Consider the following 27,888-nt stretch of genomic DNA (forward strand, 5'->3'; position numbering starts at 1 on the left):
TCACCGGGGAGCCAGCTAGACCCCATTAACCCCAGCACCAAATAAAACCATATGGTGTGTCTACAATACTGAGTCTCAAAGTGTGGCCTTCTGGCCCTGTATCAGGAATATCTGTTAAAAGTACAAAGCTTCGGGCCCCACTCCAAACCCAGGGAACCAGAATATGGAGACCCAAGGATCTGCAATTTGAACAAGTTTCCTAGATAGTTTGATGCTAACTCAATAAAGTTGAAGAATCTCTGGTCCAAGAGACCGAGGTGAAAGGTCTCCTGAGAGTCACATGCTCACCCTCTTGGCATTTTCAACTTGAAATGGAAATTTGAATCTTTTTTCCCTGACACCCACATCCCCGCCCCAACCCTGAGCAGGGCCCCCATAAGCACACCCAGGAGTCCCATATCTCAGAAAAGAATCCAGCCAGTGAATCATCTCACCATAGAGGGCATGGGTCTCCAAGAGCCGAGAGACCAGACCCAGTTCCAAGTGTGCAGCCACCACATGGATGTTGGTAAGAAACTTCGAAAGAAGTCCACGGTTCCCGCTCTGGAGCTGAGAAGGTCAGATTGGATTCATTAGGGATGTGAAGGGGCTGGTGAGAAGGGAGCGTTTAGTCTCAGAACCTGAATACAGAGATAGGATCTGAGCTGGGACAAAGGACTTGAAGAAGGGCAGGAAAACTGAAAGGAAAGAGGTCAAGGGAGTTTGGGAGGGGTGATGGCAGCAGTGATGGTGGAGATGGTAAGGGGGAAAGGGGTCTCAGAACAGCCAAAGCACTCCCTTTGGGAAAGGTGTCTATGGGGTCTAGGAACTAACCAGGTGGTAAGGCAGGTCTACCAGAGCCTCAGGAGGGCAACTTCGGAAGGTGCCTGAGGCATCAGCGTCACATGTCTTCCAGAGCTGAGCTGCATGAACAGATATTGAGAAAGGCTCAGCCTTGCATCATTCCCAAGGGCAGTAGGTGAGCTGGCCAGCAGATGGGAGCACAGTGGGTGGTCCTGGCCTCCAAGCCCAAGCTCCACACTCAGTGCCCAGGCTGACTTGGGCTGCAATCACCTGCAATGAGGATGTGTGCCGTGTCCTCTTGCCCTGGCCTCTTCCCATAGCGACGTTTGGCTGCTGTTCTCAGGGGCCCATCAGGGAGGCATAGCCGGGCACCAGGGCGCTCCAGAGGGCCCTCCCCTAGCAAACTGTCCTCATGTGAGGAAGAGAGAGAGGAGAAGGAAGAGGCCTGTCAGTGAGCACCCTGGCACAGCAGTGGGCTCCTATGCCCCCCTCAAATAGTGGAAACTGGAGCAGCTGGAGCAGTAGCCCATTCATGGTCTGGGAGCCAGATGTTGAAGCTATACACAGAGCCCTGGCTCAAAGAAGGGAAGGCATAGAGAGGTCAGCAGGAGCTCAGCGGGGGCACCTGTACCTGCGCAGACTCTGGACGAGGTAGGCAAACGGGCCCATGGGGTAGGGGTCTCCACTGTTACCAGCAGCCACTGCTTCTTCCCAGCTCTTAGTCCCCTTGGGTAGTGTCCGCCACACACTCAGCACTCCATGCAGCTGGTCCACAGTCAAACCTGAAAACTCAAGCTCTCTGAGGCCCTCACCTAACCATACAATGTCCCCGCCCCCGCCCCATCCCACCCAGTCTCTCCTTGCACTGCCTGCTGAGAACCCAGTGGAACCAATGTAATCTGAACCCTGGCCCTCAGCGTCCCAACCCACCCACCCCAAGCACTGACCACTCCGTGTGACCTCTAGGGCGGTCAACGCCTGGGGAAGGACATCAGGCCCGTGTTCCTGTTCCAGTGTGCTCAGGATGTGCTGCAGCAGCAGGGGGACAGTGGCAGGCAGAGTCCGGAGTCTCTCAGACACCTAGGATGGCGGGAGGACAGCCTCGTTCAGTGTGGCGGGAGGAGAAGCAGCTTGGGTTGTGGGATAGGGAAGAGGCAGCAGGAGGACAGCGGGGAGGAATGAAAAAGTAAAGAACAACGGTGGGAGAGAGGTGAGGCGAGGTGTGAGGTGAGGATGGGGAGTAGGTGATCACAAGACAGCAAAGGACATGGGATAGGGATGAGACAAAGCAGCTGAAGAGAGAATGGGAAGTGGTGACTGGGACTTGGAAGGTGAGGAGAACCGACCTGCTCATACAGCGTGAAGAGCCTCAGATGATCGGTGACCAAGCGCAGGTAGAGCGGCCGGCCTGATTCTCGCTTCACCAGCAGCAGTCGCATCTGACAAGACTCAGGACTCAGGGTGGGGTCCAGGAGGGCTGCCCGCAGCCGGCCCTCTGCCCAAGCACCAGCCATCCCCCTCCTACACTGCTCTGCCCAGTCAGCCCTGCCAGAAAATCCCTGTGGTTCAGCCTACCCCACCAAAAACCACTTCACTCATCCCCTCACCCCAAGAGGCCCCGGGAAGGCCATTCACCAGGGGAAGAGGGCTGGGGGACATTATCAGGAACCACAATTTTCTTATTAACAACTTCCCATGGACAGAATTTCTGAGAAAACAAAGGAGCAGGTCTGTTCGAGGCAGCTAGCAGCCTCAGCACCTCAGGTCCTCATAGTTCCCAGATTCACCCCACACACCCACCAGCCCTGGCCTAGAACCCAACCTGGTTGTTAAACGGTGACTCCTCCAGCCGCTTCCCATACAGGGCCAGCTCCTCTCTCACCAGCCGGGCCCGAGCAGAGGCCTCCAGAGGCCCCAAGGCCACCACGTGGGCACCCTGGCTCTGCTCAAGGGTCTCCCCTAGGCCTGCATCCCTAGACACACTCAGCACCAGGTGTACACACTGTGATATTTGGGCAAAGGGAAAGGAAGGTAGAAAGAAAAGGAGAACCACATTGGAGAGGCCCCTCTCCTCCCTGCTGTACCCCTCCTTCTCCCCAGCCTGCCTCCCTACACCCACCTCCTTCTCACACTCACCCGGGGAAGCTTCTTTGGGATCCAGTCTGAAATCAGCTGCCCATTCTGGTCCACCAACCTATCAGCCCCATCGATGATCAGGACCAGCGTCTGGCCAGGATGCAGGGACTCAGCAGACTTGGGCAGCAGTCTCTGCTGCAGCTCCCACACCAGGCTTCTGTACATGGAGATGAAGTCAGGGTCAGTGGGAGAGAGAGAAAAGCAGGGGTGGCACCGTGGACATCAACAAGGCTGGGCTCATTGGGGGATACCCACCGGTAGGTGTTGGGGAGGGCACCTGGCTCTTTTAGTTGGCCACGCAGATAGGTACAGAGGCGTCTGAGCAGAGTGAGGGCAAGACCCTGGTCAGGACGAGCCCCGGAAAAGTGGAAGAAGACTAATGGTGCCACCTTGGCCCCATCAGGAGCCTGCAGGGCTGACACAAGAGATGCCTGCATGTGACAGGAACAGAAAACATGGTCACATTTTACATGCTTGAGCTCCCTGTGCCTTACCTCCTTAGCCCACATAGCCTTCCCTCCCTCCTGCCCAGGCCCCTGAGACTCTGTACCAGGAAGGCTGTCTTGCCCTGTCCTGACTGCCCCGTCACCAGGCTCAGCCTCCCATGGTGCAGCATCAGCTGCTGCACTGTGTCCTGAAGAAGGCGTGGCCGGGCAGTACTCGGTGGTTTCTGCAGCTGCTGGAAGGTGGCCTGGACCAAGTCATCGTCTGGGATGGACACTGGCTGCTCCAGCAGGGCCCCAGGCTGAGGGTAAATGGGTCAGTGACTATCCATGGTGCCTTGCTCCTCAGGACCCCCAGGCTAAAACTCACAGAGGCCCCACCAAGTTACTTCCTACCCAGGACGACCCAGACCACCCCATGTCCCTCTGCACGCCTCGGGTCACCAGTGCTTCTGCTGACCTGCAGGTAGAGCTTCTGGATCGTATTCCACACATCCTGCAGAACCAACTGACCGAACTCCTCCAGCCCGCCAACATGGGGCCTGCCAGCTGCCACACCCCCCCACTCACAGGGGTACCTGTGGACAAATCAAGCACAACCAGGTCAGAGCAGGCCTGGCTCCTCTCACCGCATCTCTGTACAGGTGCGCCCTACCTCCCTCAGCTCACCTGCGGCAGGTAATCCCTTTCTGTCTGCTTAAGCAGCTCTTCAGTTCTGAGATCCGACATGCGGCCTCTTCAGACTCAGAAACAAAGTCAGATTTCCAGGCATCTGGCACAGAGCTGACCACCAAAGACCCCAAAAGTTGGAACAGACTCAGACCCCAGCCAGCCTCCCTCCACCAACCACCAGACATAGCTGGAATTTCCTGAAGCTCCTCAAGTAGAGATCTCCTGACTCCAGCACCAAGGCTGACGTGGGGCTGCAAAGGCATGCTGAGTCCTGTTTCTGCCTCATAGCACTCCCCTTCTATACTCTGAATACTGAGGAGAGAAGACTAGCCTGTCTGACCTTCTGGGGAAGGAGCCCCAACCTGCAGGCAACAGAGAGTACCTGAGGAAGCTGGAATCCCGGAAGTAGATGAGAGCTTGGGCAGAGGGCTGCAGACGTTGGCTCCGGTTCAGGAACTGCATCACCTCCATCTCTGTCACAGAGCGCCCTGAAGGGTACTGCTGGGCCTGTGGGGAGGGCAGAGACCATGGGTTTAGTCCTAGGCCACAGTGACCCTCCCTCCAGACCTGCCAAGGCCCCAGGCCTCCTGTATCTGTGATGTTCCTCTCTCCCTCCCTCCAGGCGCAAGCAATAAAATATAGCTAATAGCTCATGTTTTTTATTTATTTTAATTTTATTTTCTGGAACAAGGCACTATTAGCTAACATTCATTGAATGCCTGTCATGTATTGAGTATTCTGTTACAGACTTTTGTTTTTGTTTTTTTGGTTTTTTGAGACTGAGTTTTGTTCTTGTCGCCCAGGTTGGAGTGCAATGGCGTAATCTCGGCTCACTGCAACCTCCGCCTCCTGGGTTCAAGCAATTCTCCTGCCTCAGCCTCCCGAGTAGCTGGGATTACAGGCACCCACCACCAAGCCCAGCTAATTTTTGTATTTTTAGTAGAGACGGGGTTTTGCCATGTTGGCCAGGCTGGTCTCGAACTCCTGACCTCAGGTGATCCACCTGCCTTGGTCTTCCAAAGTGCTGGGATTACAGGCATGAGCCACTGCACCAGGCCCTGTTACAGACTTTTAATTCTCATAGTCACCCTCCAATGTAAACGTCATTGCTTCTCTTTAATACAGGGAAATTGAGGCTAGGTGAGAGTAAGCTGCATTCCACAAAGCCACACAACTTGTAGATGACAGAAGGGAGATCAGTACCCAGATCTATCTGATGGCAACACCTAAACAGACCTACCCTCTTACTTTTGCTCTTGGCCAACCCCAGAGGCACTTCTCAAAGGACTTTTCTCATCTAGAGCATGGTCACTTGCAGTATCTTCAGCCTATATTTCTCTTCAAGTCTCAAGGACCTGCCTGTTCATAGTCCCAGGGTTTCTGACAGAATGTGGCTTCTCACGGCCTCTGCCCCAATCTTTGCTTCCTCCCCAGCCCTCCTCCAAACCTGTCTGCCTTACCCAGTGGAAGTGTGGATGGTCAGGAAGGTTGTAGCTGGGGGGAATGTATCCATAACGGGAGCCCAGAATCCCCACAAACAGCTGTGCGTTCTCCACCTCCCCAAGGCACACTTCCAATTGTCTGTAGGCATGGTTATAGGGACATGTGGGAGTCACTGGGGGCATGGTATCAGGGAACATAGGCACAAATAGGGAGACAGGGCCCTGGCTCACAACTGAGAAAAGAGAAGGTAGGCTGCTCTTGTTAGTATCCAAGGAGCGACTCCCGCCTTCACCCTCATCCATTCTTGCAGCCCCAACCCTGCCCACCTCAGGTCCACCACTCAAGCCCCTCATCCCCAACCCAGCCCCTCTTCTCTGCAGCCCCCACACCTGTTCCTACGGGTCTCCTCCTCAGTGACGCCCCAGCGGAGGTCGATTCCGTGAAGGCTGATACGGTGAGGGGCCGCTCGGGCCTGCAGTGCTGGCAGCACAGACCTCAGCAGCAGGTCCCGCTCCCCATGCATGTCTCGGAAAGTGGATGAAATAAAAAGCCGGATGCTGCGCCATCTGGGGATAAGCAGAGGGTTGGGCTCAGTCTAGGGATGAGCCCCATCACCTAATCCACAGACACTGCTGTGATCACCCTTTAGCACTGAGCATGAGCCAGGTACGACAGACAGCAGACAGGCGCCCAGCAGACCTTCAGAGAAGCACGTGCTAGTGGTCTCAACTGCAGGGCCCTGGAATTTAAAGCCCACTTGCTATTTCTTGTACATCTCTCCTTTTTCTTGTAATCATTATTATGTATTTACTGTTTGTTCATGACAACACTGTGAGGTAAGCACTATCATTATCTCCATTTTAGCAATCAAGAAACTAGGTTTTGGTTTTTTTGTTTGTTTGTTTAAGAGTTTTGCTCTTGTTGCCCAGGTTGGAGTACTCTGGCGCAATCTCGGCTCACCGCAACCTCTGCCTCCAGGGTTCAAGGGATTCTCCTGCCTCAGCCTCCCCAGTAGCTGGCATTACAGGCATATGCCACCACACCAGCTAATTTTGTACTTTTAGTAGAGACGGGGTTTCTCCATGTTGGTCAGACTGGTCTTGAACTCCCCACCTCAGGTGATCCGCCCACCTCGACCTCCCAAAGTGCTGGGATTACAGGCATAAGCCACCGCGCCCGGCAAGAAACTATAGCTTTAAGAAATTAAGCAACTAGGCCAGATTCAAACTACTATTTGGCAAAGCCACAATGAAAAAGCCAGAACCTGTGCTCCTAAGCCCTCTGCCTACACCCTGACCATACGGCCATGATGTCTGCCATCAGCTTTGTATTCTGACTTCCTTTCCTCAGTAGAGAAAGGAAGGGCTTGCTCACAACCTGACAACTCCCTGTGGTAGAGAAACCCCTGCCTGAGAAAGAGGAAGCGTACCTTCATGAAGAGAACAAGCGGCGCCTCACCAGCTACAATTTCAGCCCCAGAGTTTCTCCGGGTTTGACTGCAGCCTCTCCCAATTCACAAAGGCATAGAAACACAGACTGACCCTTGCTGGGAAATAGGAGCCAAGGGGCTTGGAGTGTCCTCTTCCAGTGGCCGGAGAGACTGGACCCCTGTCTTTCCTGGGGGTGGCGGAATCTTGAATATTTTGTCCATTTGGCCCACATGTTCCAAAAGATGGGAGGCCCCATGCTCTGCGATGAACCTGACATAAATAACAAGAGTCAAAATCAGTGAGGTCTCCCGAAAAGGGCAGGGGGAAAAAGAAACGTCTAGGTTTGGTCACCAGTTAAGTGAAGCTCCTTAAGAAGATAACCATAAGCAGTTTACGCAGACTTAAAATAAATGAGGATGCAGAACCATAGGAATGAAGGAAAAAAGAAGCCCAACTCTAGCCTCTCCTGCTGTGCATGGTAATCATAAACTTGCTGTTGGGCCAGGGGCAATGGGCTAGGGTAAGGTGTAAAACTTAAAGCCATCCCAGTCTGGGCTTGAGCAGCTCTACGCCAGTCATCAAGGCTCCCTGGAGAAGGAGGAATGTGTCTGAGGCTTCCTAATAGGAGTTGAGGGAAATGGATGGTATCCAAAGGAAAAGGCAGAGGAGAAAACAAGTACATAAGAAGGCAAGGATGGAGAGAGAGAAAAAAAATGTGAAAAGATTTCTATAATTTAGCTTAAATAAATGTAATTTTCTGTGGATCAAGAATTGAACAGAAGCCACAATGACATGGCCATCTCTTGATAGTGAAATCTCCTATGTCCATTTTTTTCTTTCCTACTGGATATGATATAATACAAATTTGGCTGAATACCAAGATGGCTGGAGCTGAAGCTGACATATTGAATCATGCGGTAGAAGCTGAGTATTTGAGGATCATGCAGCAATAAGAGAGAAAGTGCCCAGGTCCCTTTGACGCTGTGTTGCTGCTATGCCTGGATGGCTGTAAAAGAGGAGTGAACTATCTTACTTTAAAAAAGAAGTGACTGGAGCCGGGAACGGTGGCTCACACCTGTAATCCCAGCACTTTGGGAGGTGGAGGTGGGTGGATCACGAGGTCAGGAATTTAGGACAAGCCTGGCCAACACGGTGAAACCCCGTCTCTACTAAAAATACAAAAATTAGCCGGGCATGGTGGCACATGCCTGTAGTTCCAGTTACTTGGGAGGCTGAGGCAGGAGGATCGCTTGAACCCGGGAGATGGAGGTTGCAGTGAGCCGAGATTGTACCACTGTACTCCAGCCTGAGCGACAGAGTGAAACTCTCAAAAAAAAAAAAAAAAGTGACTGGAGTAGAGATAATCTCCTAAAAACTTCCTACCAAAGTCTCCAACCCTTCAGTATCCATTCTATACTCACTTCAGTATCCCATCAGTGCAGCCTGAGAGTGTCACATCATTGGGATTCAAATCTGGTGACCTGGCAAAGGAAGAAGCAGTCACTAACCATCACAAACAATACCTGGAACACAGTCACTGCCCCCTAACATCCCAAGATGAAAATCCCACTTCTACACCTTTAATAGGGTTATGTGGTAGGCTAGGGCTAGGGTAGACTCTCACGGAGGGGTACAGAGTTAGGCTAAAATGTCCACCCGAAGTGCAACAGAGGTAAGAAGGCAGAGTTGGGGAGATCCATGTCAAGTGGGAGTGTCCTATGCTTTGGCAGGCGTAGAGAGGAAATGTAGACCACTAATTTCTGACACTGGGCAGGAAGTATAAGCACCCTTACAGGTATTGTACCCTTCTCAGGAGGACACCAACAAAGAGGCACTTGGAATTCACATGCTGCCAGTAAAGCTGTTTGGCCACATTTATCATTCCTTCATCCATGCTTTGGCCAAAGAGGATGACCCTGTCCGCCTGTAAGATGAAAGGGAAGAAGATGCTAGAGAAGGGATGCTAGAGAACCCAGGACATTAAGATACGAGCTTTCTGAGGACAGGAGGATTAGGAGAACTCTGAGAGGAGTACCTCTCCTGAGAGCACATAGAATGAGGGAAGCCACTACATTTTAACTTACAGGGGACATCGGGGACATCAAAGTGGAGGTTGGAGTGGGGCACTGGTATACTGTAGCTGGCTCATTCAGGCTCAAGAGAGCTGATTGTTAAGTTTTCAGGAATTTTGTGGGCAGTTGTTAAAGATGGACATTATTAAACATCAAATGGTATACATTTAAAAAATCAAATAAGTTATATTTAAAACAAATGTGGCTGGGCATGTTGACACACACCAGTAGTCCCAGCTACTTGGGAGGCTGAGGCAGGAGAATCACTTGAGCCCAGAAGTTTTAGTTGCAGTGAGCTACAATCGAGCCACTTCACTCTAGCCTGGGCAACGGAGTGAGATCCTGTCTCAAAAAATAAAAATCAGAAAATAAAACAAATGTAATAAATACTCAAAATGCATAACTTCCTAATAATTTTACTACATTTTACTACTATCCACTCGTGCTTATTTACATCTACTGTATCAGGATTGTGAGAATACCACACAGCAGTGTGCTCCTGAGCATCTTTTCCCAACTCTGTTTTCAATCATGTTGGTAGCTTGAAATCAGCCACGGTAGGACTGTTTACACCATGGAAATTTAGCAGATGCTATTAACCGAGGCTTATTTTTCTAGGCAGCTGGTTGTTGAATATTTACCAGCACACCACTGAGTAGGAGGTTGTAGCCAGTAGAGAGCTGATCTGACTATTTTATGTGGTTGGAGAAGTCAGCTTTAAAGGTCAAGAAATGAAATATATCAGGTGTAGAGGAAAATGTGGGGGAGGGAGAGGGTTTCTCAGGGATTAATACTCACAGGAACCCTTTGGCCAGCCAGAGACAGCAGGTATTTCCCAAAAGTATTCAGGGACCATTCACCATTTTCATCAAACTCCTGAAGGAAAGAGACTTCATGTTATGTGGTTGCACAGTAAGCAACAAACACTGCAGTCTTGCAGTCTGCTTGGGAAATCTTCAGAACTGTGTATATCTGTGCCTTTACCAAATATCTGGGCTATTCCCAGGCCTGTGTTCTTCATGTATTTTTGGATGGTGGGTGTTGAGTATCTGACCTGGACTTGAGCCTGGAGCCTGATGGCAGTCTTCAGGATGCCTTCTTCTGCCTTAAGCACTGCAGTCTTCAGAGTGTCACCTCCACACAGCATGACATCCACCTGCTCGGCCCTCGTGATCATCATCCCAATCAACAGCAGCGCATAGTTCAGTGGAGGCTGATTGGACAAGTGTCAGGGGAAATAAAGCTCCTCTGCTTTGGAATTCACCCTTGCCCAGCCAGCCCTGGAGGCCGAACCCTTCCACTAGTTTGAGGGAATAAGAAAAGGCGTAAAATCCCAAGTTAGGAGGGGGCAGCTTCAGCAGCCCTCAGAAGAGCTGACTGTGGAGGGAGGAAGAGAGGAGCCAGGATCCCTGCCCAAGTTCAACCCTGGGAGGTAGTGAGATGAAAGTGAGACATATTTTGGTGGATGGAAATTTAGAGAGTACCAAGTACCAGCCAAAGGGGAAATGTTAGTATTATAATCCATAAACCTGGTTGAAACAACATCCTAGGAATTGTCCCTAGGAACTGAGGACTGACACTTGGAAGCAAATTCTTATCATTTATTTCAGTCGGAGTGCTTGCCTGGGAAAACCAGCTCTGGAAACAGGATACCACTCAGGATCCCCAGCATCCTGCCAACCCAACCCCTTGGAGGATGCTTTTTACTTTCTTACCCCTTGTGGGTTGCTCTTTGGACAGAGCCTGTCCGCATTAGCATCTGTCAGATAGACCAAGATGGTGCGGCCTGGCAGCAGGGGCAGGCTGTGCTTCACAGAGAGGTTCACAGCCGTCTCCAGGGCCTGTCGGTACCTGTTCAGCATCTCACCATCATATTTCCACTGTCTACAGGCAAGAAAGACACAGACACAGGGGCTCAGGGACTTATCTGCCCCTTAGAGGCAGACGGGGAGATGAGAACTTGCCACTAAGTATTGAGTCTTCTCCCTCCCTCAAGCACCACACCCCCTTCCACAGCCCACTCCATTTCTGGTGTAGAGGACTGAGACAGAGCTTCCCTAAGCCCCCATTCTATGGGATTCTTCTAATCCACACTCATGGTAGGAGAGGGGAAGTCATCTGTGGATCCACTAGCTACACTTACCACATGAATCCATTCTTACTTCATGAAGCAAGATTTAACGGCTACATAGTTTTAAATAGTATTTTAAAAAACAAATGCTAACTCCTTACTCTGAAAACTGACAATTAAAGGAGAATAAATTGAATATTCATCCCACCTTTCCCATACAATCTATTTCAGGGTAACTAAATAAATATAGTTGTTTAGTTACCCTGGGAGGCTGTTTTTTTAAATTCCAGTTAAAAAATATTGAGGAATGATAAAACCCTCATTCTGCAACCACCAATGAAACAACTGGTTCACGCAAAGATCACCAAAAGATGAGCCATTAACTACTGTTGAGAGATGAGGCTATTACTACCTAAAAGCGCTGATCAATATCAGCATTACTGAGTAGTAGTCCCACTTAAATAGTACATATATAGGATCACCTATGAGCTACTTGAAAAAAAAAAAAAAAATCTAAATCTGTTCAAGCCTTTAGAGCTAATGCCCAGTGAACATGAAATAGAAAAACAAGTTAGATGACATCATGAAGAAGGAGGGAAATCCAGAATATGGGATATTCTGTGGGGTCCCTGAACCTGGTTTTCATAGTAGCTCAATGGCATAAGAACGATTAAAAGATTAAAAGTGACATAAGAGACTTAACAACCAAATGTAATGTGTATACCTTGTTTAGATCTTGATTTGAATAAAACTGTGAAATGATATTTGTAAACAATTGGAAAATTTGAATATGGACTAAATAACAGATGATTTTACCAAGGAATTATTTTTAATTTTGTCAGGTATATTAACGACATTCTTATTGTATTAAAAATGTCCCTTTTTAAAGAAACACACACGAAATAAGGAAAGGTGAAATAAAATGTGTCTTATTATTTGACATTTGTTTTAAAAATATCTTCAAAAGAAAAGAAAAAGGAAAAAAGATCAGTAAAGAAAATGTAGGCTGGGCACGGTGGCTCACGCCTATAATCCCAGTACTTTGGGAGGCCAAGGTGGGCAGATCACAAGGTCCGGAGATCGAGACCATCCTGGCTAACACGGTGAAACCCCATCTCTACTAAAAAAATATACAAAAAAATTAGCTAGGCGTGGTGGCGGGCGCCTGCAGTCCCAGCTACTCCGGAGGCTGAGGCAGGAGGATGGCGTGAACCCGGGAGGTGGAGCTTGCGGTGAGCCGAGGTCGCGCCACTGTGATCTCTGTCACCTGGGCGACAGAGCAAGACTCCGTCTCGGAAAAAAAAAAAAAAAAAGAAAGAAAATTTAATAAAATCTAGATAATCACTGAATCTGACAAACAGTTTTATGTAAGTCTATTTTATTTTTATTACTTGTGCGCATAAAGTTTTTTATACTAGTTTTTTAATCTAGCAAAATCAGTAGTCTTCCCAGCACTATCCAATAGAATTAAATTACAATTAAATCAAATTAAACTTCAATTATACACATATAATTTTCTAATAGTCACATTTTAAACAGTAAAAATAAACTGGTGAAATTAATTTTTCTTTTCTTTAAGAGACAAGATGGGCGTGGTGGCTCACGCCTGTAATCCCAGTACTTTGGGAGGCCGAGGCGGATGGATCACTTGAGGTCAGGAGTTTGACAGCAGCCTGGCCAACATGATGAAACCCTGTCTCGACTGAAAATACAAAAATTAGTGGGGTGTGGTGGCATGTGCCTGTAATCCCAGCTACTTGGGAGTCTGAGGCACGAGAATCACTTGAACAGGGGAGGCAGAGGTTGCAGTGAGCAGAGATCACACCAGCCTGGGTGACGAAGTGAGACTCTGCCTCAATTAAAAAAAAAAAAAAAAGAGAGACAGGGTCCTTGGCTCATGCCTATAATCTCAGCACTTTGGTTTGGGAGGCCAAGGTGGTTGGATTGCTTGAGCTCAGGGGTTTGAAACCAGCCTGGGCAACATGGTAAAACCCCAACTCTACAAAAAATATAAAAAATAGCTGGGTACAGTGGTGTGTGCCTATAATCCCAGCTACTTGAGAGGCTGAGGCAGGAGAATCACTTGAGCCTGAGAGGTAGATGTTGCAGTGAGCTGAGATTGTGCCACTGCACTCCAGCCTGGGTGATGGGAATAAAATCCTATCTCAAAAAAAAAAAAAAAAAAGGGGACAGGGTTTTCCTCTGTTGCCTAGTCTGTGCAGTGGCATGATCATAGCTCACTGCAGCCTCAAATTCCTGAGCTCAAGAGATCCTGCCACCTCAGCCTCCCAAGTAGGTGGGACTACAGGTGCAAGCACCTGCACCTGGCTAAAATTAATTTAATACTGCTTTTTATTTAACCCAATATATGAAAATATTTTCATGTCAGCCTGTAATTAATACAAAAATTATGACTATTTCATATTCTTTTTTCAGACTGCCTTCAAAACCTAGCATATCTCAACTCAGACTTCACTAGCATATTCAACTGCTAAACAGCCACATGTGGCTAGTGGCTATCACATTGGTCAGTACAAGAATACCATTTGGACTGGCCCCTTGGGCTTTTTTTTTTTTTTTTTTTTTTTGAGACACAGTCTCGCTCTTGTTGCCCAGGCTGGAGTGCAGTGGCGCGATCTCGGCTCACAGCAACCTCCGCCTCCCAGGTTCAAGTGATTCTCCTGCCTTAGTCTCCCAAGTAGCTGGGATTACGGGCACCCGCCACCATGCCTGGCTAATTTTTGTATTTTTAGTAGAGAGGGGGTTTCACCATGTTGGCCAGGCTGGTCTCAAACTCCTGACCTCATGATCCACCTGCCTCGTGATCCACCTGCCTCGGCCTCCCAAAGTGCTGGGATTACAGGCGTGAGCCACTGCACCTGGCCAGGCTTGACTCTTAAATGGCCCTCTGTTCAGCTACTGTTTCAGGAGATTCCCGGTTACTGACCCCTCTAGAAGATTAAGTGAGTCCTGTGTTTGTTTTGAATAAAAATAAGTGAAAGATACTGATGAACCACTTAAAAAGACAGCTGAGACTTCATCACGCCTACAAAACAGATTGTACATCTGTCTCAGCCTGCTGATGGTAACTATCTTTGTGTGTATGTCAAAATACACACACACACACACACACACACACAAAACAAAAACAAAAAAGATGAATGGGTCAAAAAATACAGAAAGAGATAGAAACAGAAAGAAAAACAAACATGTCACAGAAAAGAAAAAGAAAGAAAATAATGAATCAGAGCAGAAGCAGAGAGGACACCACATACACTACCATAGATCAGCATAACTAAAAGGAATCCACATAAACCAATACAACAATCACAGATAATAGAGTGGAGGTCCAGGAGTAGATTTCGTTTCATGATCTCTCTTTCGGACAATGTTAAAGACAAGGTGTGCTGTGCAAAAAACCAGGCAGTTCTGAGCCATTGCGATGACTGACAAGCAAATCTTTACAGAAAAACAGCTGGGCTTCCCAGATGACTTCCAGCCTGTACCAGGGTAGCCCCGATTGCCCACCCTTGGCTCCCAGACAGTGCATACATACCTGGCCTTGTGTACTCTCAGCTTCTCCCTCTTAAGCTTCTCATACATCACAGGTACCCTCATTACTGTCCGAAGCTGCTGACAGCTTAGGTGGCAAAGAAACCTCCGCCTGGGACGGTTCTTGTCACTTCTAGTCAGTATCCGCCTCATCAGTGTTGTATTAGAAGGAAAGGGCAATGCTGTATGACAGGTACATTTCTGAGTTAGGCAGCTTCCATTCCCTCATCTTTTCCTACCAGTAATGTGGCCTGAGCCCCAACCCTTGGGGCTGGCAAGTGCCTGACTTCTGCCCCCTACCCCAACACACCCTGAGACTGCAAGGCAAGAGGCTGAAAATATTGGTGCTGCTGCTTCATTTATTGTCAGATATGAGAGGCAAACAGGAGTTGGAAGAAGGGGGAGAATACCTTGGTTTCTGAGTTGAGCCTCAAGGGCATCAATGGAATCATGGGCATTAAGAAATCTGAATGGAAACTGCCGACTGTGGATCACCGACTTCTAGAAAGCAAGGGAGGGAGGGGTCATGAGCAGAGGAGCCGGGAGTATGGGGGGCTTCAGGGGTCCACTCTACTAGCTTTGCGAGAAGGCACAGAAGGACAAAATGAACTTAGACAAGAGATATAGAAAAGGGATAAGAAGAAGAAAGAAAAAAGTCATCATTTTAGGGTGTGAGAAGAGGTAACAAAAGAAGAGAAAGTAACAGAAAGAGCCCTGTTTCTTTTAAGACTCCCTCTGGGCGGGGTGTGGTGGCTCACGCCTGTAATCCCAGCACTTTGGGAGCCTGAGACCGGTGGACTGTCTGGGCTCACGAGTTCGAGACCAGCCTTGCCAACATGGCAAAACTCCATCTCTATAAATAAAAAATAAAGACTCCTTCTGAAATCAGTTACATCACAGAAGTGTCTCTTCCTGGTAAGTCACTGAGCTCAGAAAATTAAAATGAAAGTTCTTATACTCTATTGTAACTTCTCAAAGGATGTACTGAACCCCCAAACTTATCTCCCTCAACCTATCTGTATTTCCAGACCTACTTACAGCCCACATGGAAACAACTTGGTGGCCATACCTTCCTCTGCCACGTGAAAAAGCCTGGCCTCCAAAGCAGCAGTGGCCTGTCCTCATGCACATCTAGTTGCTGGGCCCCATGGCTACCAGCCCCTCACACATACCGCATGCTGGAGTCTCTGCAGAATGAGCTCATGGTGGCGGGCACTGATTCCAACCCGCAGCAGGTTGCACAGGTTCCGAAGCATGGCCATGAAGGGAAGCTTCCCATTTTCTGTGGAATGTGGGGCACAGAGTGAGAAAAACAAATAAGGAGGCCAGGCACAGTGGCATGCACCTATAATCTCAGCTGCCAAGAAGGCTGAGACAGAAGGATCACTTGAGCCCAGGACCCTGGAATTGGAGTCCAGGCTGGGCAACATAGCAAGACTGTCTCAAAAAAAAAAAAAGCAAATGAGGGATGATTAGAGAGAGGTCAGAGACCAGAGCAAGAAGTTCAGAGACCAGGCATGTAGAAAGTCCAAGATAGAGGAAGTGAGGAATTCACACACAATCTCCTCTACTCAAAATGTTTTAAAGGCTTAGAAAGATTAAAAACAGGGTTGGCCTGAAGTTTGGAACAAAATTTATGCAACACTGTTTATGGGATGGCTGTTTCAATAAACAACTTATGTTACCACTTTATCTGTTGGCTCTAGCCCTAAGATTGGGTTCAACTGGCAAAATGTATTCTCTAGTCTAGAGCAAAGGTTTCTAAACTTTTTAGATGGCCAAAAGAGAAATTTCATAGTGTAAGTTGATTTATGAAGTATATATTAACATAATGTAGTACATTCATTAGTTAATATTTCAAGGCACAATATCCACTTAAAAGAAGGTTCACCATTTATGAAACCCCATCTCTACAAAAACACAAAAATTAGCCAGGCGTGGTGTCAGGTGCCTTTAATCCCAGCCACTTGGAAGGCTGCGTCAGGAGAATTGCTTGAAACCAAAAGGCGAAGGTTGCAGTGAACTGAGATCATGCCACTGCACCGCAGCCTGGGTGACAAAGCAAGACTCTGTCTCGGAAAAAAAAAAAGTTCTCCATTTATATGAATGTAAATCTATATTTCAAATAGTCTTCATAATTTTTAAGTTTTTTAACCAATTTCTTATATTTGATTAGTCATTACTTTTTTTGCTTAAATATAGGTGAAGAAGATTTGCACTGGAGATAGAATTTCACCTCTGATCTCTGTCACTTTCTTAGTGTTCACTTGTCCCTGTGTTATCATTATCTTCAAGCCATAGTTTCTTTTCTCTTTTTTTTTGGGGGGGGGACGGAGTCTCACTCTGTCACCCAGGCTGGAGTGCAGTGGCACGATCTCAGCTCACTGCAACCTCTGCTTCCTGGATTCAAGTAATTGTCCTGCCTCAGCCTCCCAAGTAGCTGGGATTACAGGTGCCCACCACCACGCCTGGCTAATTTTGTATTTTTAGTAGAGATGGGGTTTCACCATGTTGGCCAGGCTGGTCTTGAACTCCTGATCTCCAGTGATCTGCCCGCCTCGGCCTCCCAAAGTGCTGGAATTACAGGCGTGAGCCACCATGCCCAGGCCATCGTTTCTTAATAATAATATTTTTAAGGGTTATATCAATTTTAAAGGGTTAGTTCGGTTAATACTGAATAATATAATTCCAAATCCATCTACAATTGAAAGAAAAATTGCTATAGATCAAATTATGTAGAAACCAAAATTAAAAAAAAAAAAAGAGTGAAGGGGTGCCATTAATGCCCTCAGATTGTGGATGCTCAGAAAACCTCAATTATTACACATAACATGTAACACTGTATCGTATGGACTGAGTGACTATGTGGGTTCAATCTGCATGCTAAATATTGGGAAATTTTTTTTCTTTTAGATAAAAGTAAACATAAATAGGAGGTGTGATTTTCTTTTCCTGGACAGAGGTGCATTCGAACCACTTTAGAGGCCAGGTCTGTCAGTCCCACACTGTGCTTATGCACCAGCCCACACCATCAGCAGCTTCCATCAGGCAAACAGTGTTCCTTTTGTAAAGGGGATCTAAGTCTCATTTGAATTATAGCTGGAAGCTTTTAGCCCTCTGGAAGTCTTGGGATTCTCCAGTCATAATTCTTTTTCTTATTTTTGAGATGGAGTCTCACTCTGTCACCCAGTGGCACAATCTTGGCTCACTGCAACCTCCACCTCCCAGGCTCAAGCAATCCTCCTGCCTCAACCTACCAAGCAGCTGGGACCACAGACATCAACCACCATGCTCAGCTAATTTTTGTATTTTTGGTAGAGACGGGGTTTCACCATGTTGCTCAGGCTGATCTCAAACTCCTGAGCTCAAGCGATTTGCCCGCCCCAGCCTCCCAAGGTGCTGGGATTACAGGCGTGAGCCATGGTGCCTGGCCTCCGGTCATAATTCTGATTCACAAACTGTACAGAACAATTAGGTTGTATATGTACTGTAAATGAACTATTGCATCCATTGTCGACTCAAGTTTTTTCAACTGTTACTATGTATAAAAGGTTTTCTAGATCATTTCTGATGAGAAAGTAAGTCCAATATCATACTGGTGATATTAGAAAATAAACTGGACATTTATCCTTCAGATTGCAAAATTCACTAATTTCATTCCAAAAAATGTTAATGAGTTATTAATGAGATCTGTGGTCTCCAAAAAGGGTTCTGTATACCCAATCACATTTTTATCTTATATTTTATACTTACATCTTTTTTTTTATATTTCCTTTTATTTATTTATATTTATTTTTGGCTGGGCACAGTGGCTTACATCTGTAATCCCAGCAATTGAAGACCAGCCTTGGCAACAAAGCGAGGCCCTGTTTCTTTAAAAAAAAAAAAAAAAAGGTACATATATATTCTGATGTATCCTAAAAATTGTTTTTGTAGTATATGATTAAAAAAAGAGACTCTAGCCACCATGGGATTAGACTATGGGCATCTGCCTCAACCAGGATAAATGATATTAAAAGAATAAATTTACAGGTCCTTACATTTTCAGGGACAATGGTTCTCAACCAGAGGGAGGAAGTGGAGATGGGTGCATATAGAATTATCTTCATATGGCCGGGCGCAGTGGCTCACGCCTATAATCCCAGCACTTTGGGAGGCCGAGGCGGGTGGATTACTGGAGGTCAGGAGTTCAAGACCAGCTGAGCCAACATGGTGAAACCCCATCTTTACTAAAAATACAAAATTAGCTGGGCGTGTTGGCGTGCACCTGTAATCCCAGCTACTCAGGAGGCTGAGGCAGGGCGTGGAGGTTGCAGTGAGCCAAGATTGCGCCATTGCATTCCGGCCTGGGCAAAAAGAGCAAAACTCCATCTCAAAAAGAAAAAAAAAAGAATTATCTACATATATCAGCTTCGATCCAGGCCCCTTTATTCTACTCCACCCCATGTGGTTTCAACTATCAGGGAAGAGGCTGTCAATTGGGGGCAGGTGTGTGTGTGTGAGTGTTTGTGTGTGGGTGCAGTGGCTCATGCCTGTAATTCCAACACTTTGGGAGGCCAAGGTAGGAGAATTGCTTGAGGCCATGAGTTTGAGACCAGCCTGGGCAACATTAGAAAGACCTTGTCTCTAAAATTTTTTTTTAAAAAAGTAAAAATTGTATAAAGTAAAAAATGAAAGAAACAACCTGCTATCGTTAAAAGTAGACCAAAAAAAAAAAAAAAAAAACAGAGAAAGATAACTTGGTCCTCCTTTATCTGAATTTTTTTTTTTCCTGTATCACTGTGGGCAAATTACCTAAAACTTCCATGTCCTAAATACAATAAGAGTTTCTGTACAGATTCCAACATGCCATGTGCCAGTCCTACCTTTTTTGGAATGAGTTACAGAGCTATTGATACAAGCACAATCAGAGAGAAGGTACTTTTGTCGTATGTTGATAAAAACTTGTGCATCACCTAACTACATCTGGTACAATGATGGATGATGCCAACATTACTCAAAGCAGGTACCACTGTTTACTTTGGTGTAGTCAATGGCAGACCTTATAAATCAAGTCATTTTCAGTAATACAACTACCAGGCAAAACAATAACTTCATCATTCCACAGAAATCTTCTAGTGAGGCTCTAAAATGTGGAGGCATAAATGGGGAAGAGAAGGAGGGAATGTGATGGTCAAGGTCACTCTACCAATGAGTTCCTCCCAGACCGACGCTTTGTTCCCCCGTAGGCTCAGCTCCCGCTCCCAGGTCTCTGGCCTAGACAGCTTCATCCTCTTCCCAGCTCTGCTAGAATCCCAAGGCCCGGGAAGGCGACTTCGAGAAAAGAGCTGTAGGTTGGAGGGGTATCTGAGGACAGGCAAGAAAGAAGTCTATCATTTCAGAGTCGGCAAGAAAAGAACTCAGAAAAGGAAAGGTGAGTCACGTTTACAGGGCATGTCTGCCCAAATATGCCTAAAAATAACTCAGAAAAGGAAAGGTGAGTCATGTTTACAGGTGAGTCAGAAAATGAAAGCCAGCCATTGGAAAGCTAGTCATGTCTACAGGGCAGATCTGCCTAAAGTCATGTTGCTGGGTTTGAGAACTACTGGGATAGGGGCCATGGATGTTGAAAAGTTACGGAATTACTTAGACGGAATGCATGCTCAGGGTGGAGCTCCTCACCTGTAACCCAGCAGGGCTTGAACGTGCTGCGCAGGCTCGTGGATGTGCAGTCGCTGAACCAGCTTCTTCAGGGTGAACCTTGGAGGATTCTTTTTCTCTGACACTGTATCATAGGCCTTCTCAAACTGTGGAAACATCCCCAAGTCCCACAGGGGTCCTTTCATCCATGACCATGGGAACTTTCTTCAGTAAAACAGATTGTAAAACCATCCTATCCCTATGTGGTAATTTCTTTCCTCAAAATAGATTTGGCCAAGGAGTAGGAATAGAGGATACAAATCTCTGGCAACAAGAGTTCCCATGGTGAGCACAGGATGGCAGCTCTTTGGGGTCACCATTTCATTTACACAAGCGGTCAACATGGGATGACTGGCTTGTGAGAAACAAGGTGGGGATAGAATGAACATAGGACAGCTTTGTTTGTAGAGGAGGGGAAAGAGAAAATCAGCTCCGATTTAAATCACTGAGACTCTAATAGATAAATGAAGAAACAAGCACAATGCAGGTTACGAGGAGTTTAAAAACTAAAAGTAGGCCGGGTGTGGTGGCTCATGCCTGTAACCCTAGCACTTTGGGAGGCCCAGGCAGGTGGATCATTTGAATCCCAACTACTCGGGAGGGAGGAGTAGGAGGTCAGGAGTTCGAGACCAGTCTGACCAACATGGTGAAACCCCCTCTCTACTAAAAAAAAAAAAAATTAGCTGGGCGTGGTGGTGCACGTCTGTACTCCCAACTACTTGAGAGGCTGAGGCAAGAGAATTGCTTGAACCCAGGAGGTGGAGATTGCAGTAAGCCAAGATAGCACCACTGCATTCCAGCCTGGGCTATAGAGTGAGACTCTGCCTCAAAAACAAATAAATAAATAAAAACTAAAAGTAGGTAGCTTTCAGAATCTTCTATGGTAAAAGAACTAAATTTAGGATATGTTAATGGGATGAAAAGACGAGTTGACCAATGGAGAATGTGTTCTTTCTTGTAACGCTAATATGTATTTTCCTAATCCTCTGTTTTAATAATGATGATGGTAGTGATAGCTAACACTTATTTACTGCCAGGAATTGCTAGAAATACTTTAAATATACTAACTTATTTAATCTTTATAACAATCCAACAATGTAGGTTCTGCTTTATTCTTATCTAATACATGAGAAAACTGAGGCAAGAGAGGTTAAATCATTTGACCAAAGTCTCATAGCCAGTAAGGGGTGGACGGAAGATGCAAACCCAGGTGACCTGAATCCAGATTCTATGCTCTTAACTGCTAAGTACAATACCTTATTTGTATGAAAGTAAAAAAGATTTTGTTTGGTTTGTTTTTAAAACTTCCTGTGAAAGGTAAATATTTCATAATGTTTTTAACTCACTTATCCAACTTTACTGACATGTCACCTGGCAGTAAAGTACTATACTGGCTGGGCGCGGTGGTTCACGTCTGTAACCCCAGCACTTTGGGAGGTCAAGGCGGGTGGATCACGAGGTCAGGAGTTCGAGACCAGCCTGGTCAACATGGTGAAACCCCGTCTCTACTAAAAATACAAAAATTAGCTGGACGTGGTGGCACATGCCTGTAGTCCCAGCTACTTAGGAGGCTGAGGCAGGAGAATCGCTTGAGCCTGGGAGGTGGAGGTTGCAGTGAGCCAAGACCGCGCCACTGCAGCACTTCAGCCTGGGCAACAGTGTGTGACTCTGTTTCAGAAAAAAAAAAAAAAAAAAGTTAAAACCACATGCCTTTCCCAGTGCTCTCAGAACCTTACCCACAATCACAGCCAAGAATTCCAAGGCAGAAAGTATTTTTAATCCTAATGGAATTTTGTTCCTAAATATTATTCCAGAAAAGATTGTACATGCACATATACAACCCCAGAAGAAGGAACTCACCTTTTTCTGCTCATCTCTAAGAAACACTATGTACCTTGGAAAAGGTCTGCGAGAAAATGGAGGCTCCATCCTCTGTAGGGACAGGAGAAGCAGTTTCAAAAAGGGAAATGGAGGCTGTCCCTGAAGAAACCCAGTCAGTAGCCCTGAAGGTGCATCTCTACCAAAAAGGAAGCCAGCTAGAAAAGAAGCCTGCCCTGTACCGTATGCACCCGAGCTCTACCCCGCTCCCCTGAATTTCTCTGACTCTCTTTGCTCCTGGTGTAGGACTCCCCAGCATCAGCATACTCCCTTGTCCTGCCCTTCCCGGAGAAAAGGGGCGTGGGTCAAGGGCTGGGGCAGTGACTGACTGGAGAGCGGGGTGGCCTGCGGGGGTGTCTCTTGGCCCGGTGCTTCCGAGGGTTATACTTAGCCAGCTGGTACTCGTCAAACTGGGCAAATTTGTCCGTCATAGCAGCACGGAGACAGGCAGGCAGGGGCACCAGCTTATTCTCATCTCCCTCAGCCAGGCTCTGTCAAAGAGAGAGGAGACCATTAGAAGCAAGACCCAAATCAACCCTCCAAAACAAAACGAGGCCACTTCATGGAGATACATGAGAGCACAGAAAAGCGAGCAACTTCCCAGCCCTAGCTCCAAAATCACAATTTCTGTGGTACTGATTTTCATTTCTTCATTAGAAACATGAGGTCCAGGCTGGGCGGGGTGGCTCGCCTTTACACCTGTAATCCCAGCACTTAGGGAGGCCAAGGCCAGTGGATCACCTGAGGTCAGGAGTTCAAGATCAGCCTGGCCATGATGGTGAAACCCCATCTCTACTAACAACACAAAACCTAGCCAGGCGTGGTAGTGCACACCTGTAATCCCAGCTACTCGGGAGGCTGAGGCAGGAGAATCACTTGAACCTGGGAGACGGCGGTTGCAGTGAGCCAAGATCACACCATTGTACTCCAGCCTGGGCAACAAGAGTGAAACTCCAAAAAAAAAAAAAAAAAAAAAAAGCATGAGGTCCAAAATAAGACCATTTTTTTCCTCAAACTTTGATCCAGTCCTTCTCAATCATCTTCTCCATGTTGGGCAACCCAGCCTAGTAGAGGGAGAAGCTGTCCTGTCTGGGCACCAATGCTGAGGAAAGCTGAGGGGAAGCCAAACTGCCTGAGAATTTTCTCCAAGGATGCAGTGAGCATAAGAGAAGGAACCAAGGGAAGGCCCAAGCTCAGGGAAATGAGCACCATACCTGGTAAAGCTCAGCCACCTGGATCCAGTCAGAAGGCAGCTGGACAATGGCACAGAAATATCGTCGCAGGTGGGGGCGGCATGCCGGTAAGAAGGCAGCAATGGCCAAGATTTTATTGGCCACATTCCGGACGTTCAGCTGCTGCCTGGCATACAAAGATGCCTAGGACACAAGGTAAGAGGACTAGAATCTCAGCCACTCCTCCCGTAGCTTTCTGCCCTGAACTTACTTGCTGATTGAGTGTGCCTGTATAAAACCTTTCCTGAGCCCTCCACATTGTCCACAAAATACGAAGCCCAGGCTGCCTGACTTGGCATTCTAAGTCCTCCATATTCTATCCCTTACCCACCTTTCCAGCATGTCTTCTTCTGAGTCTACTGACTGCCTTGCAAGTCAACCAGGCCTTTTCCTTCTTTGGAAGACCTCCTGCATCAATATCTACCAAAAAGTTATCCAGGGTTCAAATCATTCATTAAACCTGCCATTTTCCAAAGCATCATAGAAGATATTTCCCACACCGCTCTTCTCTGCTTCAGAAATGTTCACTATGTAATATTCCAGCTGTATTTGTATGATATTTGGAAAAGTATTTTGCTTCCCTAACAATACTATAAGCTCCTTGAGAGAATGGGCACTTACTAACAAACCAAGCCTAGTATACTCTTCCCCCACTCTTCACTGAACCACAGGGACTAGGCCTCAGACTCACCCAGAAATTCTCCCTCAGAGAAGCTCCTCCCATCCTCAGTATGAGGCTAGTCACCATCCCTCCACACACCGTAACCACACTCCCTGTCTGCTAGCTTTACACCCCCATCCCCTCCTTCACACCACAATACCTTGAGGATAAACTCAGGCTCCAGGGGCGCAAGTTCATGACAGTTTTCAAAAATGGCAGCCAGGGTGGGGTCAGATGCATCTTTCATGTTTACTTCTGAGACCAGAGTAGAGCACAGCAAGCTCAATAGAGCCATCTTGGAATTGAGAAAGAGAGGGAAGAAATGAGAAGAGAGGTAATAAGGACCAACTTAAGCATCCATGCAGACTAACTTACAAAATCAAGGACAGAGAGAATGGACCCGAGATGTGGAGTCCAATTGAGAACTTAGAAAAGGGGACTAGGACCAGGCATGGTGGCTCACGTCTGTAATCCCAGCACTCTGGGAGACCGAGGCGGGCAGATCACCTGAGGTCAGGAGCTCAAGAGCAGCCTGGCCAACATGGCGAAACCCCATCTCTACTGAAGACCCAAAAATTAGCCAGGCACGGCGGCGCATGCCTGTAATTCCAGCTACCCTGGAGGCTGAGGCAGGAGAATAACTTGAAGCCAGGAGGCAGAGGTTGCAATGAGCTGAGATCGTGCCATTGCACTCCAGCCTAGGCGACACAGCGAGACTCCATCTCAAAAAGGAAAGAAGGAGAGAGAGAGAGAAAGAGAGAGGGAGAGGGAGAGAGAGAGACAGAGAGAGAGACAGAGGGAGAAAGGGAAAGGAAAGGAAAGGAAAGGAAAGGAAAGGAAAGGAAAGGAAAGGAAAGGAAAGGAAAGGAAAGGAAAAAAGAAAAGAAAGAAAAGGGCATTAGGAAGTGAGAAATAAGAGCTGGGTTGTATCCCTACCTTTCCCTTCCAACTGGGGAGGGGACCTGGTTCAAGTACTCCACCCCCAACCTCCCCTCCACACCATTAACTTTTCCCCAACTCTTGAACTTTTACCTTCTTTTCCTGAAGGACCTGGTCAGTAGGCTCTGGATGAGATTCAGAGTCTCCAGAGGTGAGCTTCAAGGCCAGATCCTCCACCTCCTCCTCCTCCTCTCCCAAGCTCAGACTGTAAGAAGGCATTTGGGTCTCTGCCCCTTTCTTCTCTTCTGAATCAAACCAACGACCCTGGGGATAGTAGTGGCAGTTATGAATCACAGAATGTATCCACAGACCCTCAAACCCAGATGGATCTGAAGGCAGCACCAGGACATGGGAAAAGTCTAAATCTCCATTAATAGCACCTCTAATCTCCTCTCCCTCTCCCTTCACACGCCAGCACTGATGTGTCCTGACTTACTGCTCTCACACACCACCTTGCTCTACTCAACCTTCAGAGCCTTCGCCCACATGCTTCATAATCTGCCCCTGCTTTCATCTCTTCATTGATGTCACAATCTGGGAGCATGGGGCTCTTCACACACCTTTTAGGATATTGGTAAGATGTTTTGGGGGTCAAAAGAAAAAGGGCAAAGCCCTATATTAATCCCCCAGCAGTCTTGGGCTGCTTAGCCTCTCTGAACCTCAGCTTTCTCTCATTCACTACCACCTATCTGATAGGGCCTCTGGGAAATTAAATGGAGTGATATATGTATGTGTGACTCTGCAAAATGCAAAGCCCTAAATGAATGTTAAGATGGCAGTAGTTGTAATCCTGATAACCCTGTGAAGTAGATTTTCATTAAATTCATTTTAAAGGTGAGGAAATTAAAGCTCTAAAGGGTTAAGAGGTTGCCCAAGATTACATAGTTTGTAATTGGCAGAGACAGAAAAAGTTCAGATTAGCCTTGTCCCTCAACCCGAAACACAAGTATATACAGAAGCAATGTGTGTCTATCTAGTGATTCTGAATTGTATACTAAATGTAGGCATGTAGATGTGTAAAAGTGGATATGTGTTTGCACATGCACACACAATTAAGTGGTCTCTGGTATAGGCCCTGATAGGGCTGTTGGAAAATTAATTAGTAGATGTATCTCATGCCTGATCTCAAAAGCACCTAACTGACTCTGCTATAGTGACATTACGCTGGCCCTCCCGAGCAGAGGCTTCCTAAGGACAGGGACTGTTTTCTGTTATGGTCTTTTGGGCTTTCATCTTTTTGAGACAGTCTCGCTCTGTTGCCCAGGCTGGAGTGCAGTGATGCGATCTCGCCTCCCGGGTTTAAGCAATTTTCGTGCCTCAGTCTCCCAAGTAGCTGGGATTACAGGTGCACACCACCACACCCAACTAATTTTTGTATTTTTGGTAGAGATGGGGTTTCACCATGTTGCCCAGGCTGGTCTCGAACTCCTGGACTCCACCTGCCTTGGCCTCCCAAAGTGCTGGGATTACAGGCATGAGCCACTGTGCCCAGCCAGGACAGGAATTGTTTTTGATCTATTGCACAAAATCTCCAAAGTAGATATGCAATAAAAGTAACGATGCCAGTGAAGATGGTCCTGCAACAAAGGGTATCTTAGGAGAGGCTCTGAGGAGAGAAGATAGCCAGACACAGAGCAGCACAGAGGGAAACTGAGACACTGAAAGCTAGAGACAAGAGAGCACAACAGACATGGCTGGAGTCAAGATGCGTGCCTGGAGCTATTACCAAAGTTGCTTCCTGAACTGTTCCTGTGGCAGAGAGAGATTTCAGGGCTGTAGGGCAGGTTGAAAGGTCTAGTCCCTTAGAGAAATGCTGAGCGCTCCAACTTGGAGGCTCAGAGAGCAGGCAATTGCTGTTGTTCACACAGTACAAATCAGCTTGCGTCATGTGAGATATCTGTAGACTCTGGAACAAGCGGCTGGCAGACACAGTGCTCTTTAGACTAGGGAGGGTGGCCAGGCACCGGTTCTCCAAGGAGAGGATGTCTGGGTGGGCAGAAACATGTCCATGTGGTTTCTCCATGGTCTTCAGGTCAGAAAGCGTGGCCAGGCACCGGTTCTCCAAGGAGAGGATGTCTGGGTGGGCAGACACATATCCATGTGGTTTTTCTACAGTCTTCAGGTCAGGAAGCGTGGCTAGGCACTGGTTCTTCAAGGAGAGGATATCTGAGTGGGCAGATATATGCTGATGTAGTTTCTCCATGGGCTGTAAGTCAGGGAGCATAGCCAGGCACCGGTTCTCCAAGGAGAGGATGTCTGGATGGGCAGACACATGCCCATGGGGTTTTTCCATGGCTGAAACTCAGTTTGTATATGCCTAGAAGGAGAGAAAGACAGGAGATGAGCACCTGGCTGCACTGAGCGTGTATTTGTAGGAGAGCATATCTTCGCCACAGCCCTCCCGATAATGCCAGTGATTTGCAAGTGGAAAACAATGAATGTTGTTTTTCTTAGGACTGGGTTCATCCAGAGAATATTCTAAGAGAGAGGGGTAGGGAAAAGGTAAGGCAGAGGCTTAAGAGCAGAGATATTAAGAAAAGGCCGGTGCAGTGGCTCATGCCTATAATCCCAACACTTTGGGAGCTAAGGCAAGAGGATTGCTTGAGTCCAGGAGTTCGAGGCAAGCCTGGGCAACACGGTGAAACCCCATCTCTACAAAGTTTTAAAAAATAAAATATATTTCTTAAAAAAGAAACAAAAAGGAATGACTGGAGAAGAAGGGACATGCCTTCTCATAAGAAGATAAAGGAGACTCCACCCCCTCCCTGCGACCCCCGCTACAGGACTATCAGTTTAATCCCTACTTAGTAGAGGGGCCTCGCAATATAATCTGGACTGTGGGTTCTTAGCTCCAGAGAAACAGGTACTTTAATCAAGTTGCCAATACTTACCACCTC

The 27,888-nt window shown here is 47.2% G+C and overlaps 1 protein-coding gene across 7 annotated transcripts in view; it reads right to left on the bottom strand.

Moving 5' to 3' along the window:
- The window catches only part of TEP1 (telomerase associated protein 1), a 50,078-nt gene that overhangs the window by 14,787 nt on the left and 7,403 nt on the right, over window positions 1-27,888 (bottom strand). For 5 of the 7 annotated variants that reach the window (XR_003731502.2, XM_015143203.3, XM_077940488.1 and 2 more), the window contains exons 2-33: window positions 26,718-27,308; window positions 25,085-25,255; window positions 24,213-24,347; window positions 23,374-23,535; window positions 22,489-22,650; window positions 22,142-22,213; window positions 20,264-20,388; window positions 19,791-19,948; window positions 15,775-15,884; window positions 15,013-15,103; window positions 14,607-14,784; window positions 10,695-10,863; window positions 10,034-10,192; window positions 9,778-9,855; window positions 8,701-8,831; window positions 8,329-8,388; window positions 7,019-7,177; window positions 5,867-6,043; window positions 5,495-5,615; window positions 4,417-4,541; window positions 4,032-4,145; window positions 3,823-3,940; window positions 3,470-3,664; window positions 3,175-3,350; window positions 2,920-3,076; window positions 2,606-2,785; window positions 2,130-2,222; window positions 1,731-1,863; window positions 1,415-1,565; window positions 1,054-1,187; window positions 814-902; window positions 435-549 (exon numbers count right to left, since the gene is read on the bottom strand). Coding sequence is in view for 6 of the 7 variants with exons in the window: in XM_015143203.3 (XP_014998689.3) it covers window positions 435-549; window positions 814-902; window positions 1,054-1,187; window positions 1,415-1,565; window positions 1,731-1,863; window positions 2,130-2,222; window positions 2,606-2,785; window positions 2,920-3,076; window positions 3,175-3,350; window positions 3,470-3,664; window positions 3,823-3,940; window positions 4,032-4,145; window positions 4,417-4,541; window positions 5,495-5,615; window positions 5,867-6,043; window positions 7,019-7,177; window positions 8,329-8,388; window positions 8,701-8,831; window positions 9,778-9,855; window positions 10,034-10,192; window positions 10,695-10,863; window positions 14,607-14,784; window positions 15,013-15,103; window positions 15,775-15,884; window positions 19,791-19,948; window positions 20,264-20,388; window positions 22,142-22,213; window positions 22,489-22,650; window positions 23,374-23,535; window positions 24,213-24,347; window positions 25,085-25,255; window positions 26,718-27,284 (4,765 nt within the window). In the remaining variant the exon portion in view is untranslated. Of the gene's footprint in view, window positions 1-434; window positions 550-813; window positions 903-1,053; window positions 1,188-1,414; window positions 1,566-1,730; window positions 1,864-2,129; window positions 2,223-2,605; window positions 2,786-2,919; window positions 3,077-3,174; window positions 3,351-3,469; window positions 3,665-3,822; window positions 3,941-4,031; window positions 4,146-4,416; window positions 4,542-5,494; window positions 5,616-5,866; window positions 6,044-7,018; window positions 7,178-8,328; window positions 8,389-8,700; window positions 8,832-9,777; window positions 9,856-10,033; window positions 10,193-10,694; window positions 10,864-14,606; window positions 14,785-15,012; window positions 15,104-15,774; window positions 15,885-19,790; window positions 19,949-20,263; window positions 20,389-21,828; window positions 21,948-22,141; window positions 22,214-22,488; window positions 22,651-23,373; window positions 23,536-24,212; window positions 24,348-25,084; window positions 25,256-26,717; window positions 27,309-27,888 lie in introns of those variants that run through there. The other 2 variants (XM_077940489.1, XM_077940491.1) reach the window with 2 other exon arrangements.

The sequence above is a fragment of the Macaca mulatta genome, chromosome 7 (genome assembly GCF_049350105.2).
Source record: "Macaca mulatta isolate MMU2019108-1 chromosome 7, T2T-MMU8v2.0, whole genome shotgun sequence".
NCBI lineage: Eukaryota > Metazoa > Chordata > Mammalia > Primates > Cercopithecidae > Macaca > Macaca mulatta.